The sequence below is a fragment of the Gigantopelta aegis genome, chromosome 1 (genome assembly GCF_016097555.1).
Source record: "Gigantopelta aegis isolate Gae_Host chromosome 1, Gae_host_genome, whole genome shotgun sequence".
NCBI lineage: Eukaryota > Metazoa > Mollusca > Gastropoda > Neomphalida > Peltospiridae > Gigantopelta > Gigantopelta aegis.
The window spans coordinates 16269485-16290162 of NC_054699.1; the positions used below are offsets into that span (position 1 = coordinate 16269485).

General features: G+C 38.2%; 1 protein-coding gene across 4 annotated transcripts in view; it reads right to left on the reverse strand.

Annotated features, from left to right (window-relative positions):
* Positions 1 to 20678, reverse strand: part of LOC121371158 (peripheral plasma membrane protein CASK-like) — a 492097-nt gene that overhangs the window by 459615 nt on the left and 11804 nt on the right. For all 4 annotated transcript variants that reach the window (XM_041496867.1, XM_041496847.1, XM_041496839.1 and 1 more), the window contains exon 2: positions 14920 to 14990. In XM_041496867.1, coding sequence (XP_041352801.1) covers positions 14920 to 14978 — 59 coding nt within the window. In that variant the 5' untranslated portion in view covers positions 14979 to 14990. The remainder of the gene's footprint in view (positions 1 to 14919; positions 14991 to 20678) is intronic.

Sequence of the window (20678 nt, forward strand, 5' to 3'; positions counted from 1 at the left end):
TGAAGGAAGGAAATGTTTTATTTAACGATGCACTTAACACATTTTTATTTACGGTTATATGGCATCGGACATACGGTTAAGGACCACACAGATATATAGATAGGAAACCTGCTGTCGCTAGTTCATGGGTTACTCTTTTCAATTGACAGCAAGGGATCTTTTATACGCACTATCCCAGGACAGGATAGTACATACCATGGTCTTTGTTACACCAGTGCACTGGCTGGAACGAGAAATAGCCCAATGGGGCCACCGACAGTGATCGATCCTAAACCGACCGTGCATCAAGTGGTAGCTTTATCACTGGGCTACATCCCACCCCTTTTCAAGTTGAGGTCTGCAAATATTAACTGAAACTAACTTTGGTAAATTTATATATTGCTTGGTCACAAAAATTGCAGAGAACATTTTGTTCACTATTGCGTTGTGATTTGCTATACAAATTTCAGATATTGCTACACAATTCTAAAATGTTAGTTAAATATTAGTTGGTACTCAATTTTCAAGTGATTACCAACTGTGGCCAATCAAAACTTTGAAAGCCACATTACGTGTTCCCTGCATTGTTGACATGTAAAAATGTAAATATCTTAAAACAGACGTGTTTGCTTGCATACGATATACATATTAAACTTTTGAGGGTGTGACATGTTACTGCTTGTCAGAAGAGTAACCAGAATATCTATTGTAACAAAATCTCATCACAAAGTTTTATCTGAAGACTTAATGACGCACACAACACATTTTATTTTCGGTTATATGGCGTCGGACATATGGGTAAGGACCACACAGATATTGAGGGAGGAAACCCGCTGTCGCCACTTCATGGGCTACTCTTTTCGATTAGCAGCAAGGGATCTTTTATATGCACCATCCCATAGACAGGATAGCACATACCACGGCCTCTGATGTACCAGTCGTTTTGCACTGGCTGGAACAAGAACAGACTTAAGGATGCAGGAGTGGATGCAAAATGTTTCTAAAGAATAACAGTGTCCCAAAGAATATTTTGTTTGTTTTGTTTAACGACACCACTAGAGCACAGTGATTTATTAATCATCGGCTATTGGATGTCAAACATTTGGTAATTTTGATGTATAGTCTTAGAGAGGAAACCTGCTACATTTTTCCATTAGTAGCAAGGGATCATTTATATGTACAATCCCACAGACAGGATAGCACATACCAGTCTGTGGTGCACTAGCTGGAATGAGAAATAGCCCAATGAGTCCACTGACAGGCATCGATCCTAAACCGACTGCTCATCGAGCCCTTTATCACTGAGGTACGTCCCACCCCTCTAACATACATCATACAAGTACTGTGAAACTCTTCTAAACTGGACACCTTTCTAAACTGGACACCCACCCTCTAAATACACAACCAAGGATGATAAACATATGTTGAATGGTGTACATCTGAGCACACCCCACTGTGGTGTGTGCTACCCTGTCTGTGGGATGGTGCATATAAAAGATCACTTGCTGCTACTAAAAAAAAGTAGCCCATGAAGTGGCGACAGGTTTCCTCTCTCAATATCTCTATGGTCCTTAACCATATGTCTGACGCCATATAACCGTAAATAAAATGTGTTGAGTGCGTCATTAAATAAAACATTTCTTTCTTTCTTTTATACACAATTTTAAGGCTGCCTACAGCAATGTTAAACCAGTAACTTTCACAACACATAAACACAACATTAAAAACAAAACAAAAATGATTCCTTCAACTCATGGCAATTTGTATCCAGTATCACCAGTATTTAAGCCCTTGACCATATGCATTTGACCGGCCTCGGTGGCGTCGTGGTTAGGTCATCGGTCTACAGGCTGGTAGGTACTGGGTTCGGATCCCAGTCGAGGCATGGGATTTTTAATCCAGATACCGACTCCAAACCCTGAGTGAGTGCTCCGCAAGGCTCAATGGGTAGGTGTAAACCACTTGAAACGACCAGTGATCCATAACTGGTTCAACAAAGGCCATGGTTTGTGCTATCCTGCCTGTGGGAAGTGCAAATAAAAGATCACTTGCTGCTAATCGGAAAGAGTAGCCCATGTAGTGGCGACAGCGGGTTTCCTCTCAAACTCTGTGTGATCCGTAACCATATGTCTGACGCCATATAACCGTAAATAAAATGTGTTGAGTGCATCGTTAAATAAAACATTTCTTTCTTATGCATTTGCCCCTGCGTGTATTGTAACCTCACCATGGTGCAGGGGTGTAACATTCTCTTTGAGAATGGCCAATACAGCACAACTCCCCTTTTGGGATACCTTTTGAGTAAAAGTGAGTATCTATCTGTGATATTTGTATTTATGCACAGTTCTTTACACTGTTTTTATTTAAATCTTGAATGTTTATATTGATGTTGATCATCACTTTATTTGTTTACATTACCATAGTTTGACATTAATAACCGATGTATTTTTCATGCTGGGGTGTCCTTAAACATTCATTCATTCATTAATTCATTCAGAATTGCTGGGTAATTACTTCTGTGTTTTGTGTGACATTTTATATCTCAGATAAAGTTTGTTAACGACACCACTAGAGAACAATGATTTATTAATCATCGGCTATTGGATGTCAAACATATGGTCATATTTGACACAGTCATAGAGAGGAAACCCGCTTAATTTTTTCATTAGTAGCAAGGGATCTTTTATATGCACCATCACACAGACATGACAGCACATACCACAACCTTTGATATACCAGTCGTGGTTAATTGGCTGGTACGAGAAATAGCCCAATTGTTCTACCGACGGAGATCGATCCTAGACCGACCACACATCAGGCGTGCGCTCTACCACTGGGCTACATCCCACCCCAATATCTCAGATATGGGCAATTGCCATCGGTGTTGTCGTTGGTACGTTCGAGCCCATGTAACAATTATTGAGGGTCCTACAGGAATTGCTGGGTAATTCCTTCTGTGTTTGTGTGTTCAGCTGGAGTAATTACAGACCATAAAGAAACCAACCATGAATTCTTACTAGTTGATTTTATTGGTGAGTAGGTGACGAGATCTAGCTCAAATGAGGTATGGGATCGAATCACCTAAGTGGAATCATTCTCTGACTGGGTTGGGTTTGGTTTGGGATAAAGCCCAGTGGTAAAGCACTCGTGTGGTGCACGGTTGGTGTGGGATCGATTCCCATATGTGGGCCCATTTGGGCTATTTGTCGTTCTAGCGAGTACATCACGACTGGTATACCAAAGGCCATGGTATGTGCTATCCCATCTGTGGGATGGTGCATATAAAAGATCCCTTGCTGCTAATGGAAAAAAGGTAGTGCGTTTCCTCTCTAAGACTATGTCAAAATTACTAAACATTTCACATCCAATAGCCGATGATTTATGAATCAATGTGCTCTAGTGGTGTCATTAAACAAAACAAACTTTAACTTTATTGGTAAGTAGGGGACGAGATTTAGTTCAACTACAGTGCCTGCATTGTAGGATCGAACCATCTCGGTAAAACCATTCTCTGATTGAGGTTTTTTCGCCAGTCTCAACCAGTGCCCCATGATTGGGATATAAAAATCTGTGGTATGTGCTGTCCTGCCTGTTTGGAAATTGCATAAAAAAAAAGATCCTTTACTGACAATGGAAAAAATATAGCAGATTTATTCACATTCCAACCAGTGCCCCATGACTGGTATACCAAAGGCTGTGGGATGTGTGCTGTCTTGTTTGTGAGACAGTGCAATATGGACAAATGTAGCCGATTTCCTCTGATACTATGTGTCAAAAATTACCAAATGATTGACATCCAACAACTGATGATTAGTAAAACAAACTTTTAAAACAATTACAAATTTAATTTTAACTTTCCCAATAATGAGTAAAAAGTGTTGTTCCTACTTCTGCTGTCATACATGAGCCACAAAGAGTCTTACAAAATATTTAAATTTATTTCAAAACATGCATAACACCGTTGTTCATATATAACATAAATTTTTTTATAATTTCAGTACAAGTCAGAAAATGTTGTATGGATTACATCATTATTCAAGGGGGGAGGAGGGGATGGACTTAGCCCAGTGGTACAGCACTCGCTCGATGCTTGGTCGGTCTGGGATCGATCCCCGTCGGTGAGCCCATTGGGCTATTTCTCGTTCTAGCCAGTGCACCACAACTGGTATATCAAAGGCCATGGTATGTATAATGTACTACCCTGTATGTGGGATGGTGCATATAAAAGATCCCTTGTTGCTAATCGAAAAGAATAGACCATGAAGTGGCGACAGTGGGTTTCCTCTCTCATTATCCCGTTGGTGGGCCCATTAGGCTATTTCTTGTTCCAGCTAGGGCACCACAACTGGTATATCAAAGGCCATAGTATGTGCTATCCTGTCTGTGGGATGATGCATATAAAAGATCCCTTGCTACTAATTTAAAAAATGCAGCGGGTTTCCTCTCTATGACTGTGTCAAAACGACCAAATGTTTGATATCCAATAGCCAATGATTAATAAATCAATGTGCTCTAGTGGTGTCGTTAAACAAAACAAACTTTCTCTCATTATCTGTGTGGTCCTTAACCATATGTTTGATGCCATATAACCGTAAATAAAATGTGCTGAGTGCATCGTTAAATAAAACATTTCTTTCTTTCTTTCTTTCACTATTCAAGGGAGTTAACTCAATGGTACCTGTTTTCATTTTAGCTGTGATAGAAGTGAAATAGCCTTTATTGGATGTGAAAACATGTAACGTCATCTCGAGATATTCGACTACAATTTGGCAACAAAAAACAAAAAAGTTTGATTTTATCTTTATTATAAAGTTAACCTTTACGTCCCTATCTAAATACATGCACATGTACAAATGGTGTGCTTACAAAAACCTTGAGGAAACATTAACATTTCGAACCCTGCCTCCAAGACTTTATATTGATTATCGCAAATCCAAATCTAGCTTCACATAAAGACACTGTTAAAAAGCAACACTGATTTAAAAAAAAAAAATCAACCAAGAGCTGGAAAGAAATTTAAAAAATTAAAAAAACCACCCACAGCTCAAGCACTTTTTTGTCCATCTATAGAATTCAGAGTGGGATGGTAATAGCTGGTGTGACATCACTATGTACTCATTTGCATCAATATAGAGGCAGAACTGCGGCACTTCTGTGGCATTTCGAATACACAGTCGAGTGATCAACCTTTAACCATGAAACTAAATGAGGAGATGGTAGAACATGACAAGGCAAATGAGCCACCCATTATGGCTGACAAGAAAGAATGTGGAAGTGGAAATTACTGACAAATCCTCGTGCTCAATTTGCATCTTCACAATGAGCAGCTACAAAAGTGTTACATTTATGCAACAGGTCCAGTATTGATTAGATGCATGGCTAAAGGAAAATCTAAAAAATAAATAAAAAGTATTATTTATAAAAATAAAAAGGAAATAAAAAGCTCAACAATGATTGAATCAGTAAAGCAGAAACTGAAAATGCCACTGTGAAATGATTAAAGAAGAAACAAAACAGGAAATCTTAAAATATAGAAGATTTTTGGGAATCAATAATAGCATTTGTTAAAGTGACCATTAATTAATTAATTAATTAAAAAGCTGAAAACTCTATACAATAATTAAATAAAGATAATTGTTCAGCATTTCAGATCAAACTCTGTCTTGCATGTATATGTTGTGAAAATTATTTTAAGCACAAAAAAAAGAGAGAGGTGAAATCACACAGAAATTTTTAAAAATCTGAAAAAACTACAAAAATAGCACATCCTTGATATTGAGGAGAGACATATCATGGGATTTTACACTACATTGTGCACAGATTTGGTTATAATTACAGCCTATTTGAATCTGCATTGTGCAGAGATACGTTTTTGTTCATCGGACCCATTTGACTAGGGTCTCGATTACATACCCATTCGACTCTGCATTGTGCAGAGATACGGTCTCGATCACATACCCATTTGACTCTGCATTGTGCAGAGATATGGGCTTGACCACGGGACCATACATATTTGACCCATTCATTTATCTGAAGAAAGATCCTCAACCTCAATGTGAGCACTGTCAGTGTACTGTACGTCGCATTTTGGTTGAGTGTAAGCATTTCAAAGAAACTAGAAAAGATATATTTGGCCAACGTATTTCTTGTTCCAGCCAGTGTGCCACGACTGGTATATCAAAGTCCGTGGTATGTACTATGCTGTCTGTGGGATGGTGCATATAAAAGATCCCTTGCTACTAATGGAAAAATATAGCAGGTTTTCTCTCTAAGACTGTGTCAAAATGACCATATGTTTGACATCAAATAGCCAATGATTAATAAATCAATGTGCTCTAGTGGTGTCATATAACAAAAACAAACCGTCTTTCATGGACCCATTAATTTCTGCACTGTGCAGAGATACATTTTTGATCACAGACAACTGTTTTGTCATTCATATATACTCTTCAAAAAACATAGGGGAACCTGAAATATTAATATCAACTATTAGACCGAACATATGTTTTGACCACAGACATCCTAGTAAAGAACGTTCAGGTCTGTTTATCAACACACCGAAACACATTCCATAGTTTGCACATGCATCACCCAGTTGCCCCATACACGTGTGTGGTGTATCATTCTCGATTTTAACAATTTCCAGGAACGTCGATTAATCACTGTGGAACATTATTTCTGTCAATCTTTTTCATTTTGTTGATCATACAGTTGTTATCATCTTGTTTTTAGTCATTTTTATTCTGTGAATTTGCAATTTACTGATAAAAAAATTTCAACTTTCAAATTTCAATTCTGACCCCAATCGTCCTTCAAGATCTTTGGTGGTCATAAAACCTACTATAATACTGAACTACCGGTTGTAATGTTTGCCCAATTAATTCACTATTATCATATAACCATTCCCCACAGCTAATATACCTTACAGTTTTGGCAATTGTAAATTCTTATTAGAGTTCCCCATCTTTTTTTTGAAGAGAATATTTAAAAAAAAAAATAATGCAGAGATTACAGCTTTAATAAGACTTTCGGCCGCAAAGGATTTCTGCTTCGACACCGAGCTAATAATTATGAGTGCACCGCTCTCTCCTCTTCACTGACCACGCACCATAAAAATGACATCAATATTGATGCCAATCAAAGGCGAAATGATTTCAAAGGCAGCGAAATGTCACAACCTCCCATCTTTCACTTTTCACTCTGATAATACTAATACACTCCGCCCGCAGTCAGCCGACATAATAGTGTAACCTTAAAGGGACATTATGGACTTGTTACGTGTATCCACCGTAATGTGTTTCTGGCTAATAGAACCTTTTTTAACAGTTAAACAGGCCTATAGGAACTGGGGGGGTGGGGGGGGGGGGGGGGGCCAGAGAAGTATGTTTTTTGTTCTACTCTGTATAAGTAAAGATAAAAACACAGCTTATGATCCTTCACTAGAGACTGGCACCCTCCACTAAAGATTGAAGAAAGGAAGGAAATGTTTTATTTAACGACACACTCAAAACATTTTATTTACGGTTATATGGCATCAGACATATGGTTAAGGACCACATAGATATTAAGAGAGGAAACCCGCTGTTCCCACTTCAGGGGCTACTCTTTTCGATTAGCAGCAAGGGATCTTTTATATGCACCATACCACAGACAGGATAGTACATACCACAGCCTTTGTTACACGAGTTGTGGAGCACTGGCTGGAACGAGATATAGCCCAATGGGTCCACCGACGGGGATCGATCCTGGACCAATGGCGCATCAAGTGAATGCTTTACCACTGGGCTACGTCCCGCCCATCCACAAGATTGTGCCCCACACTCCAGATATCATTCTTACAGGCCCATTAAAGGGACATATACTACAGGATTTACGTTAGAATGGCCACTGATGACAGTTAAATTTGTTTTGTTTAATGACACTACTAGAGCACATTGATTTATTGATCAGCAGCTATTGGATGTCAAACATTTGGTAATTTTGACATATAATCATCAGAGGAAACCTGCTACATTTTTTTCTAATGCAGCAAGGGATCTTTTAGAGGCACTTTCCCACAGACAGGATAGCACATACCACAGCCTTTGATATACCAGTTGTGGTGCACTGGCTGGAACGAGAAATAGCCCAATGGGCCCACCGATGGGGATCGATCCCAAACCAACCGCGCATTATGCGAGCACTTTACCACTGGGCTACGTCTCGCCCCTAGAAGCTATTGGATGTCAAACATTTGGTAATTTTAGTCTTAAGAGTTGGAGAGGAAATCTGCTAGATTTTTTCATTAGTAGTAAGGCTTCTTTTATATGTGCCATCCCACAGTCAGGATAGTACATACCATGACTTTGATATACCCATTGTGGTGCACTGCCTGGAATGAAAAACAGCCCAAAGGGGGGCCCACTGACAGGGATCAATCCTTGACTGCACATTAAGCAAGCACTTTCACACTGGACTACGTCTTGCCTCACTCAGGCATTGAAATAAGCAATCATGTGTCTAGTAACCCATGAACCGGTTACCACAAAATACATACACTTCACATACACACTGCTACTTTGCTATATTATTCATTCAAATTGCCATTCTCGCTGTACTGATATTGTATGTGTATCTAAATAACTCTCAACTGATCAAAATTTAGGTGGTGCAATTTTAGTTTAATAAAATTTGTGGAGAACGAAGTACGGTTCTCGACTTGGTAAATTAATTTCCTGGTAATCTCAATGATCGTTCTCAACTTGGTAAATTAACCTCCTAGTTTACAACTTGATCATTCTCGACTTGCCTGAATGATCATTCTCGACTTGGTAAATTAACCTCCTGGTAACCTGAACAATCATTCTCGACTTAGTAATTAACCTGGTAATCTGAACGATCGTTCTCGACTTGGTAAATTAACCTCCTGGTAACCTAAACAATCATTCTCGACTTGGTAATTAACCTCCCAGTAACCTGAACGATCGTTCTCGAGTTGGTAATTAACCTGGTAACCTGAATGATTGTTCTCGTCTTGGTAAATTTACCTCCTGATAATCTGAACGATCGTTCTCGACTTGATAAATTTACCTCCTGGTAACCTGAACGATCATTCTCGACCTGGTAAATTTACCTCCTGGTAATCTGAATGATCATTCTCAACTTGGTAAATTAACCTCCTGGTAACCTGAACGATCGTGGTATCCAGAATGATCATTCTTGACTTGGTAACTTAACCTCCTGGTAATCTGAATGATCATTCTTGACTTGGTAACTTAACCTCCTGGTAATCTGAATGATCATTCTTGACCTGTTTCAATGCCTGTCCACTGGGGAACAAACCACCATTGGTCATGTCATTACTTCTTGTAGCAGCTTAATATAGTCCAGTTTAGAAAATAGTTCCTCATAAAAAAAATTATTACAAAATTCTGATGTGCCTTTTTAAAATCTTTCTTTGACGATTACACGTTGGTTGACCCCTATATCATTTAAATAACCCACTGGTTTGAAGATACTTGTTGTATGTAGTACTAACTGATAACGTGCCACTTGTATAACAGAAACACAAGGCAGTGCTCTGGCATGAGGGTGGCTAACTGAAAAATTTCTTGATTGACCTATGTTGATTTTTTACATGGTACTTGTCAGTTGAGAGCACTCCCTAAAACAAGTAGTCACAAGACCCTCTCGATAGTGTTCAGGGGTGAAGAAATGGAAAATATCTAACTAGCATGCCGGACTAGTACCAACTAAAATTACTAACCCAGCAGAATTTCTACTAGTCTGCTGCCTGTCTATAGAACAATATATTATTAACAATATTATAATGTATACAGTATCTTCACTTCAAATGATATATATAACTATATTGACAAAACATTATTAATAGCACTTGGTAAGTGAACAACATCACATGTCAAACAAATTCAGAGAGACATAGACCGTCGGGATGGTAGTTACATTTTTAAAATCGTCTGTGGGATGGTGCATATAAAAGATCCCTTGCTGCTAATCGAAAAGAGTAGCCCATGAAGTGGTGACAGTGGGTTTCCTCTCTACATATCTGTGTGGTCCTTAACCATAGTTGCATTTTTTAAATCATCCGTAAGAATGTTTACTCGCATTTGGCAAGCAGGCGAGTACTTTCTGCAGCCCTGGTGTTGTATTTTTCACAGAATATATTCTGAAATAGAAATTGTACTGAACTACATGGAGTAATTAATGGTGGTGTGGAACCTTTTGGCTGTGGAGAAGGTTGACACGAAGACAGGAAGGAAGGAAATGTTTTATTTAACGATGCACTCAACACATTTTATTTACGGTTATATAGCGTTGAACATATGGTTAAGGACCACACAGATACTGAGAGAGGAAACCAGCTGTCGCCACTTCATGGGCTACTCTTTTCGATTAGCAGCAAGGGATCTTTTATATGCACTATCCCACAGACAGGATAGTACATACCACGGCCTTTGTTACACCAGTTGTGGAGCACTGGCTGGAGCGAGAAATAGCCCAATGGATCCACCGACGGAGATCAATCCTAGACCGACCACGCATCAAGCGAACACTTTACCACTGGGCTACGTCCTGGTCCGACACAAAGAGGGATCATTATTCAGTCCACTGTAGTGTTAAGGGCAGGCATTCTGGTCATGCGTTGTCACCGCACATTAATCCGCTAACCAGAACTAATGGAAAATAACTAGCACATTACCAATACACTGCGCTCGATGATAATATCTCAACACATGTGGTCTTTCATGGTTAGCTGACTTCTCAGCCAAAGGAGGGGTGGGACATAGCCCAGTGGTAAAGTGCTCGCTTGATGCACGGTCAGTTTAGGATCAATACCCTTTCTCATTCCAGCCAGTGCTACACAATTGGTGTAACAAAGGCCGTGGTATGTACTATCCTGTCTGTGGGATATATATATATATAAGATCCCTTGCTGCTAATTGAAAAGAGTTGCTCATGAAGTGGCGACAGCGGGTTTCCTCTCTATATATCTGTGTGGTACTTGACCATATGTCCGACACCATATAACCAGAAATAAAATGTGTTGAGTGTGTCGTTAAATAAAGCAGTTCCTTCTTCTCAGTCAAAGGAAAAGAATACATTTTTGCAAGTTTGTGTGCAGTAAGTTTTGCAGGTCCAGAGTGTGGTAGGCATATATAAATATACATGAATTATGGATTATTTTTCCAAGTGAATTAATATTAATATCCTTATGAAAATATACAAAATACTTCAAATGCGGACATCACAGGTTATTCCCATGGACCCTTCATAGTTCGACCTAACTATTCAATCAATATTGTTCAAGTGTAACTCGAAACTTCGTTTTTGGTTCATATACGTACAGTGAAACCCCTCTTAACCAGACCCTTTGTTAACTGGAATTCTCTCTCGAAACTGGACGTTTTTTTACAGTCCCTATTTAAATATCAGTACAGAAAATAACCTCTCTAACCCAGACACCTTTAAAACAGGGCTTTTTATTTGGTCTCATGGGTGTCCAGTTTAAAGAGGTTTCACTGTACTACAGATATATATATATATATATAAATTAAATTAATTTTGTGCAGGAGGGGGTCCTCTTCCAAAAAACCCTCCCTTGCACAGGCACCTTATTACACAGCCGTTCGTCACTGTACACGTATATATTTAAACAAAAAACTGAAATTAGTTTTGAGCTGGGTGGGTGGGTGGGTGGGTGGGGAGAGGTCAACTCCCAAAAGCCTTCCTTGCAATACACCTGATTTAATGGCACGTCAGTAGTTTGGTTTCTAACATATAGCTATTCTGACACTTGGTCTACACAGTAATAGAAGAAACCTCATAGGCTTTCGAAGATGACAGCTACTAGGTGAGTCGGGACTATATACAGTGAAACCTCTCAAAACTGGACCCTCTGTAAACTGGAATTCCCTAAAAACTGGACGTTTTTCGCAGCCTCTTTTTAAATATCTGTACAGAAGAGAACCTCTCTAAACTGGATACCTCTTAAAACTGGACTTTTTACTTGGTCCCAAGGGTGTCCGGTTTAGAGGGGTGTCACTGTATATACTAATTTGATTTTCAACTTCGGGGGTGTAATATATTATCTTCAGAGTTTGTGTCAGTCCCCCCCCCCACCCCGCCCCTTTCTGCTTCCGACACCTAAGAATCTGCTGTCTGCTCATAGGCTATTACTTTCCACGGGCGTAGGAAGGTGCCAAAAAGGGAGGGGGGACACACACACACACACACACACACACACACACACAAATAAATACATGTATAAATATATAAAAATCATCACTGCTGCTAAAAAGTGGGTGCAAAAAGGGCACATGCCCCCTGGCCCCTGCTTCCTATGCCAGTGCTTCCTGCCAAATATTTTATTTCAATTCATTTATTTTCATGCTTATATCCAATTAAGGTTCAAGCACATTGTCCTGGCCAAACACCACAGCTATTGTGTTAGTGACCTTACACCTACCCACTGAGTCGTTAAAATTCGCTTTGGGTGGAGCCGGTACCAGGATTTGAACCCAGTACCTATGAACTATTTGATGGCTGAACCACAAGACCACTGTGGCTAGTCCTACCAAGGAGAAGCAAAGGATGTTATATATGCACTATCCTATAGACAAGGTAGCACATACCACACGTGGCCTTTTATTACCCATATGCTTAAAAAATATCTTGGTACATATCAAAGTGACACGTCCCACTAGAATGCCAAGTGGGACGTAACACTTCATCATCAAGCGATGGCGTCACTGATTGCTGCACAACAACCTTACAGGAACGTCAACTAAATGATTTGAGTGATATAAATCAAGATTGATTATGGGTAATAAATAGGATATTAAACTAGATACCATTTCATATCATGTTTATCAATGTCCCTCCGGAAATAATTTTCTTTATTACTTGCTATAGCTCGTGACAAATGAAAATTATTTAACTCGGGACATAAACATGTTACGAAATGGAAGATTGTTTAATATCCTATAATTATGTATCAGAATAAATTTCTTAAAAATTATTTGATTTTTCCTTCAACACCATTAAACATAATATATCATGTGTATTTACATGCACACAAACTTATTCTGTAAGTATATATAACTCATTATTTTTCTCATGACTATAAAAGATTCCAAAAGCAACTGCATGGTCATAAGAGCTCTATGCTTGGTGAAACCTATAACTTCATTGTTATTTCTAGCCATCCATGTAGGTAAGACTATACCAAATAAAATCCTATTGGCGACCATGTTAACGGTTGTGTTTAAAAACACTATATGCAATGTATCAACCAAATTATGACCCATAAATATCAGTATTACAATCCCTACCTCAAAGTATTAACTGCAGAAAATGGTACCTTTCATGGCTCATTTTCGGTATAACCAGATGTTTTTACAACACCCCTAGTTTCGCACAAAATTTTAGAATTTTTTTTTACAGGTACCCCATACATGTTCCAAGCACAAGGCTACTTGACACAGTGGTACTAGGTGAAATAAAATTGCACACATTTTTATTCCAGATGAAAATATTTTTTTTTACAACCAACACACTCACATTTATCACCAATCACAGAACTTTTTTTTATTATAATAATTCAGTGTTCTCTCTGGTCAATTTTAGGGGGTGCTGCACCCCTTTTGCAATCTGCCACCTCCAACCCCCCACTTCACGTTCTGCCTACCCCTTTATTGTTTTGCCATCTTAATTTTTTTGCAACCTACTATATTTTACTGCACCCAGCTCAGCTATTTCAAAATGCACACTTTGTTTTTCACACACTTTAAAAACAATTTAACAGTCTGCATACTGGACATGACGAAACTTTCAGTAGTTTACCATTGCATAATTTAACACTATTTATAATAGCCTCCATTATGATACCTCTGTATTAATTATTATATTAGGAGTTTTTCATTTTGTTTTCACGTTGCTTCTTATTATTTTTTTGTTGTTTTTGTTTTGTTTGTTTTTTAAGGGCAGGAGGTTTTATTGCTTTGGTTTGAGGCTTTTTTCCTGTAAATGGAATTACATATACTGTCAGTAATACACAGGTATCTCTCATTTAAAAAAATAAGTGCTTTAACATTATACAGGGTTTTATTTCTAAAATTTGATTTGACACCCATGGCTTTGACTTTGGGAATTTTAGTATTGTTTTACAAAATTTAGGGAATTTTCAGTTCCATTTAAAAAACATCTTAGTAAGCCTTGTTAGAATCGAAAAGACTAATACTATATATATACTTGTATTTATTCAAATTAATATCTCTTCTTATGTATTATTTTCAAAATATGCCTTTACATAACAATAAAAAAGTGAGAATTATTTACAGTGATTGGGAATTTTTTACATCCAAAATTGGGAATAAAAAATGACATAGCTTTTGAGTAATGGTGGGGAATGATGCCAATAATCAGAGTCTAGAAACATAGGTGATAAAACCCTGATTACATTACACATGTAAAGTGGGGAAAAAAGAAAAAGAAATTCAGGGTTCGATAAATCTACTTGCCCTCAGTACCGGCTAGTGAATTTTTGGTCTGGGCTAGTGGAAATCATCAACTGTATTATTATAATACATAGGTCACTGGATAAAGCCTCTGTGAGGGCTAGTGGAAATCATCAACTGTATTATTATAATACATAGGTCACTGGATAAAGCCTCTGTGAGGGCTAGTGGAAATCATCAAATGTATTATTATAATACATAGGTCACTGGATAAAGCCTCTGTGAGGGCTAGTGGAAATCATCAACTGTATTATTATAATACATAGGTCACTAGATAAAGCCTCTGTGAGGGCTAGTGACTTTCTCAAAGATTTGTTGAACACTGAAATTACAGCTGAAATAAAAGTGATATTGTAAAGTTTAATGCCAAATTAAAACAAATTCTAAAGCTTGGCCATAACTAATTGTACTACAATGTACTTACTTGCCGATGACCTCGAACAAATCATATACATTGTCGAACAAAATCTCGTCTTCTGTCATCTTGGTCTTAATCTGAAAACAAAACAAAATTTCACAACTTAAAACATTCATGTACAAGTGTCCTGTCAAAAATCTCAATCATCAACCTTGATCCTAATCAATTTTTTATTTTATTTTTTAATTTGGGAGGGATGGGTATTATTTTGTGTGCAAATAATGATTTCCAGGCATGAGTTTGTTTTGTTTAACTACACCACTAGAGCACATTGATGATTTATTAATCATTGGATGTCTAACATTTGGTAATTTTGACATAATTATAATCTTAGATAGGAAACCCGCTACATTTTCCATTAGCAGCAAGGGATCTTTTATATGCACTATCCCATAGACAGGATCGCACATACCACGGCCTTTGTTATACCAGCCGTGGTACACTGGCTAAAGTGAAAAATAGCCCAATGGGCCCACCCACCAATGGGGATCAATCCTAGACCGATTGTGCATCAAGCGAGGGCTTTTCCGGCATCACCCATGAATACAATTTGTTATTGTTTACATGGGGCTCACACTGAACATAATTTTAGTTTAGGTAGGCCACTAGCCCTCACAGAAGCTTGGGCTAGTGCCCCGTGTATTATAGTAATAAAGTTAATAATTTTAGTTTAGGTAGGCCACTAGCCCTCACAGAAGCTTGGGCTAGTGCCCCGTGTATTATAGTAATAAAGTTAATAATTTTAGTTTAGGTAGGCCACTAGCCCTCACAGAAGCTTGGGCTAGTGCCCCGTGTATTATAGTAATAAAGTTAATAATTTTAGTTTAGGTAGGCCACTAGCCCTCACAGAAGCTTGGGCTAGTGCCCCGTGTATTATAGTAATAAAGTTAATAATTTTAGTTTAGGTAGGCCACTAGCCCTCACAGAAGCTTGGGCTAGTGCCCCGTGTATTATAGTAATAAAGTTAATAATTTTAGTTTAGGTAGGCCACTAGCCCTCACAGAAGCTTGGGCTAGTGCCCCGTGTATTATAGTAATAAAGTTAATAATTTCCACTAGCCCAGTATGTAAATTATTAAAATGTGGTAAACTTAAGAAATATTTTATTAGCCAGAGATTAAATATAGTAGTCACTTTGTATAAAAATCAGTATTTGGCTAATTTGCCAATGGACAGGGTGAGCCCAATTTACAATTAGTTTACTATTGTAAATAAAAAGAAAAAAGATATAGCTATTTCAACATCCAGGAAAACATTTTTGTTTTTCTAAATGGCCTCAATAAACCTTCACAAATGTTCATTTTTTAAAATAAATTCCTCCCTTGGAGCCGTCTTATCTACTACATCCATGTATATTAGGCATAGATCTGGGATTCTGTAATGGGGAACCCATAAGACTCATGTAAAGTAGTTGCATTGATAAAGATGAGTGGGGTGGGATGTAGCCCAGTGGTAAAGCACTCGCTTGATGCATGGTTGGTCTGGGATCGATCCCCATCGGTGGGCCCGTTAGGTTATTTCTCATTCCAACCAGTGCACCACGACTGGTATATCAAAGGCCGTGGTATGTGCTGTCCTGTCTGTGGGATGGTGCATATAAAAGATCCCTTGCTACTAATGGAAAATGTAGCAGGTTTTCTCTCTAAGACTATATGTCAAAATTACCAACTGTTTGACATCCAATAACCGATGATTAATGTGCTCTAGTGGTGTCATTAAACAAAACAAACTTTTTTTGTTGATAAACATGACTCACTTAAATACCAATTATGCAAAATTAATTACAGTACTCGACAAAAAAACCCAAGAAGAGTGAGACCCATGACCCATGCATGTATATTTAATAAAACGGTGACAGATTCTAATGATATATCGGGTGGCCCCCCAAAACAACTATAACTTTACTGAATGCAGAATTATTTTGAAAATATGGGGACTGTGTAAGGTTTATATTTTACACATGTTACTATATGAATATTGGCACATTCGGTGAACATTTTAGGCCCATAGGTTAAATATTGTTAAAATACCAATCGATTAAAAATTATAAGTGAAAAAATGTGATGCCAGACAGGAGCCTGAACTGCAATAAGTGCAATGAATGTTGCATTTGTTTTACTTACAATTTTCAATCTGTTCCTATTTTAACTTTAACAATATTTTAAATATGGGCCTGATATAGATCCCATACTTTTTTTAATATACAATTCCGTATTTAGTTCGGTTGTAGATTTTTTTCAGGCCACCAAATATATAGAGAATAATACATGAGTGGCCGTTAGATACCATTTATCTCATGAGTTGTTTTAAAATGTATCTAACAAGCGAAAGTGAGTTTGATACGTTTTTATAAACGAGTTGTAAGATAAATGGTATCTAACGGACTCGAATGTATTATTTTATTTCTTACATATCCTCAAAAAGATACTTACAACCCTTTACACTTGTAGCTGACTTACGCATCACAGACACATGATTGACAGGTTAACAAAAGGTCACAAGATAATCAATTTCCATCGTGTCATTTTTCATTGGATATATGGCATTAGTGACCTGGTCATCATCTAGGAGCAGCCAGTCTATGTCTTGAAATTGTTAACATACATACGTGTATAAACAGGGTATGTGTTATCATAAATAACGCATGGTGTTCTTACCAACACGTGTATAAGAAAATGATTTCTCCCATCCCTAGCCATGCAAGACAGGCGTATTCCATATGTCAGCCCATGCGGAATAAATCGGTCTTGCATGACCACGTGACTTCTATTAATTGAGCTGATATTAACATTGGGTGACATAAAGTAAACGGTAAAATAACGCAAAAAATGTTTTTTTATATTTCCTAAAAACAAGGAAACCTGCTGTCATAATGAAATTATACCATCATTTTCGGTTTACAATAAAAGTATAAACCATTTTTGGGTACGATCTTTTCAATGGTTATGATTATTTGATTGTATGATAAAAAAAAATATATATAGGTTTTTCTCGTTTTCCCAAAATGCTTGTTTTTCATCTACTGGATGGAAGACAAATAATCATCCATTATGTATCCATGTGGGACAAGGCTATTCCACCCTCGGGTACATAATAAACCTCATCCCTGACAAAAAATTATGTACCCTTGGGTGGAATAGCCCTGTCCCACATGGACACATATGAAGGATTCTTTTAGTACAGTATGTGCATTCCAAGCTGATATGTAATTTTTGTGTGCTACTTCCAGCATGTTAACATCGGGGACCGGTTCATTAACCGTACTACAATACTACATGTATACAGTGACAGACAGACTGTGACAGCACGGTTTTAACATACATGTAATTAAATAGCAAGACATGTCTGTAGTACAATAGAACTATGATAGTTACAGACATATACATGTTCTGGCAGGTGAACCGTATATAACCATAATATTTACATGAACTAACAGACGGTTATCAATGTGAGTGTAGGACAAAATCTAGAGGGGTTGTACCGGCCTCGGTGGTGTCGTGGTTAAGCCATCGGGCATAAGGCTGGTAGGTACAGGGTTCGCAGCCCAGTACTGGCTAACACCCAGAGTGAGTTTTAAAGACCACTACACCCTCTTTTCTCTCACTAACCACTAATGACTAACAACTAACCAACTGTCCTGGACAGACAGCCCAGATAGCTGAGGTATGTGCCCAGGACAGTGCGCGTGAACCTTAATTGGGTATAAGCACGAAAAATAAGTTGAAATGAAATGAAGAGGGGTTGTGTTCAGGAAAATATCCATCATAACACTGCTATAGCTAGGGCAGGGAAAGTCCCTCCCCCAATCACACCTTTCTACCCCCTCCCAACATCTTTTACATTTTTCTGTTACCCCATAACACAATTCATGGTTTTCCACCTCTCCACCCTCCTCTCCAAATTGGGTGTCTCTAGCAAATATAAAATCCTGGCTACCCCAATGCTGTATAAAGGAAATGTTTTATTTAACAACACACTCAACACATTTTATTTACAGTTATATACGGCGTCAGACATATCGTTAAGGACCACACATATATTGAGAAAGGAAACCCGCTGTCGCCACTTCATGAGCTACTCTTTTTAATTAGCAGCAAGGGATCTTTTATAAGCACCATCCCACAGACAGAATAGTACATACCACGGGCTTCCAATGCTGTGTAAGGTACAATGTGGATTGATCAACTGTTAAAAGCGGTACATGTCAATAGGTACACAATAAAGAATGTAGGAGGTGTGAATTTGTGAAAAATAATTCACGGATCCTGTAGTGGGGGGGGGGGGGGGGGGGGGGGGGGGGGGGGGGGGGAGTGAGAGTTAACCATTATTCATGAAGAAACCACTTTCTCCAACTTAATTCATTATTCATTGATAAATTTATGTGACTGCTGAATTAACTTCTATTTTATACTTTAATGAAATTATTGATTAAAATGGCAAGAGGGGTGGGACGCAGCCAAGTGGTAAAGCGCTCACTTGATGCACGGTGGGTTTGAGATCGATCCACATTGGTGGGCCCATTGGGCTATTTTTCGTTCCAGCCAGTGCATCATGACTGGTATGTACTATCGTGACTGTAGGATGGGGCATATAAAAGATCCCTTGCTACTAATGGAAAAATGTAGCGGGTTTCCTCTAACACTATATGTCAAAATTACCAAATGATTAATAAATCAATGTGCTCTAGTGGTGTCATTAAACAAAAGAAACTTTGAACAAAACTTTAAAATTGCAAGAAAATATACAAAACTAATATACCCCAAACAATAGGATCCTTTCAGACCAAACCTGACATATTCAGCTAGAAAATCCTCAGCAGTGGATAGCTGGCATTAAGCGTGATACTCGTACTAAACGTGTAATCTCTGATATCCTATTTAGTTTCCGAGTATCTTCATTGTATACTCTGTGAGAAAAAGATGTTTAACGACACCCCTAGAGGACATTGATTTATTAATCATCGGCAATTAGATGTCAAACATATGGTCATTTTTGACACAGTATGAGATATGAAACCCGCTACATTTTTCCATTAGTAGCAAGGGATCTTTTATATGCACCATCATGCACAGACAGGATAGCACATACCATGGCCTTTGATATAGCAGTCATGGTGCACTGGCTGTGACAAGAAATAGCCCAATGGGCTAACTTACGGGGATTGATCTCAAACTGACTGTGCATCAAGCAAGCACTTTACCACTGGGTTACGTCCCACCCCCATTCTGTGAGAATACATTACTATCACTAGTATCAGGGTTATAAGGCTTAAATTACGTTCATTCGATGATGCAGATATTTGGCCTCATGGGCTAGTGTTTGATATATACATACAATGTACAAGTTTAGGCAGCAGCACTGACCCGAATGCCTCAAAAAGTTCAAATTCCATTGTTTCACAGGTGTAAATTCTTGAAAAATAATCTACACCTAGAACAATAGTGTGACATCACAGGTATGGATTAAATGTACCGCATAATCTACACACAGATTGCATTACTAGGACTGTGATCTAGCTCTATGGTAGAGTCCTCACAAGAGGTCAGGTGGATTGTAGAATTGAGAACACTCTATTTAACAACGCACTCAACACATTTTATTTACGGTTATATGGAAAGAAAGAAAGAAATGTTTTATTTAACGACGCACTCAACACATTTTATTTACGGTTATATGATGTCGGACATAATATGGTTAAGGACCACACAAATATTGAGAGAGGAAACTCCGCTGCCGCCACTTCATGGGCTACTCTTTTCGATTAGC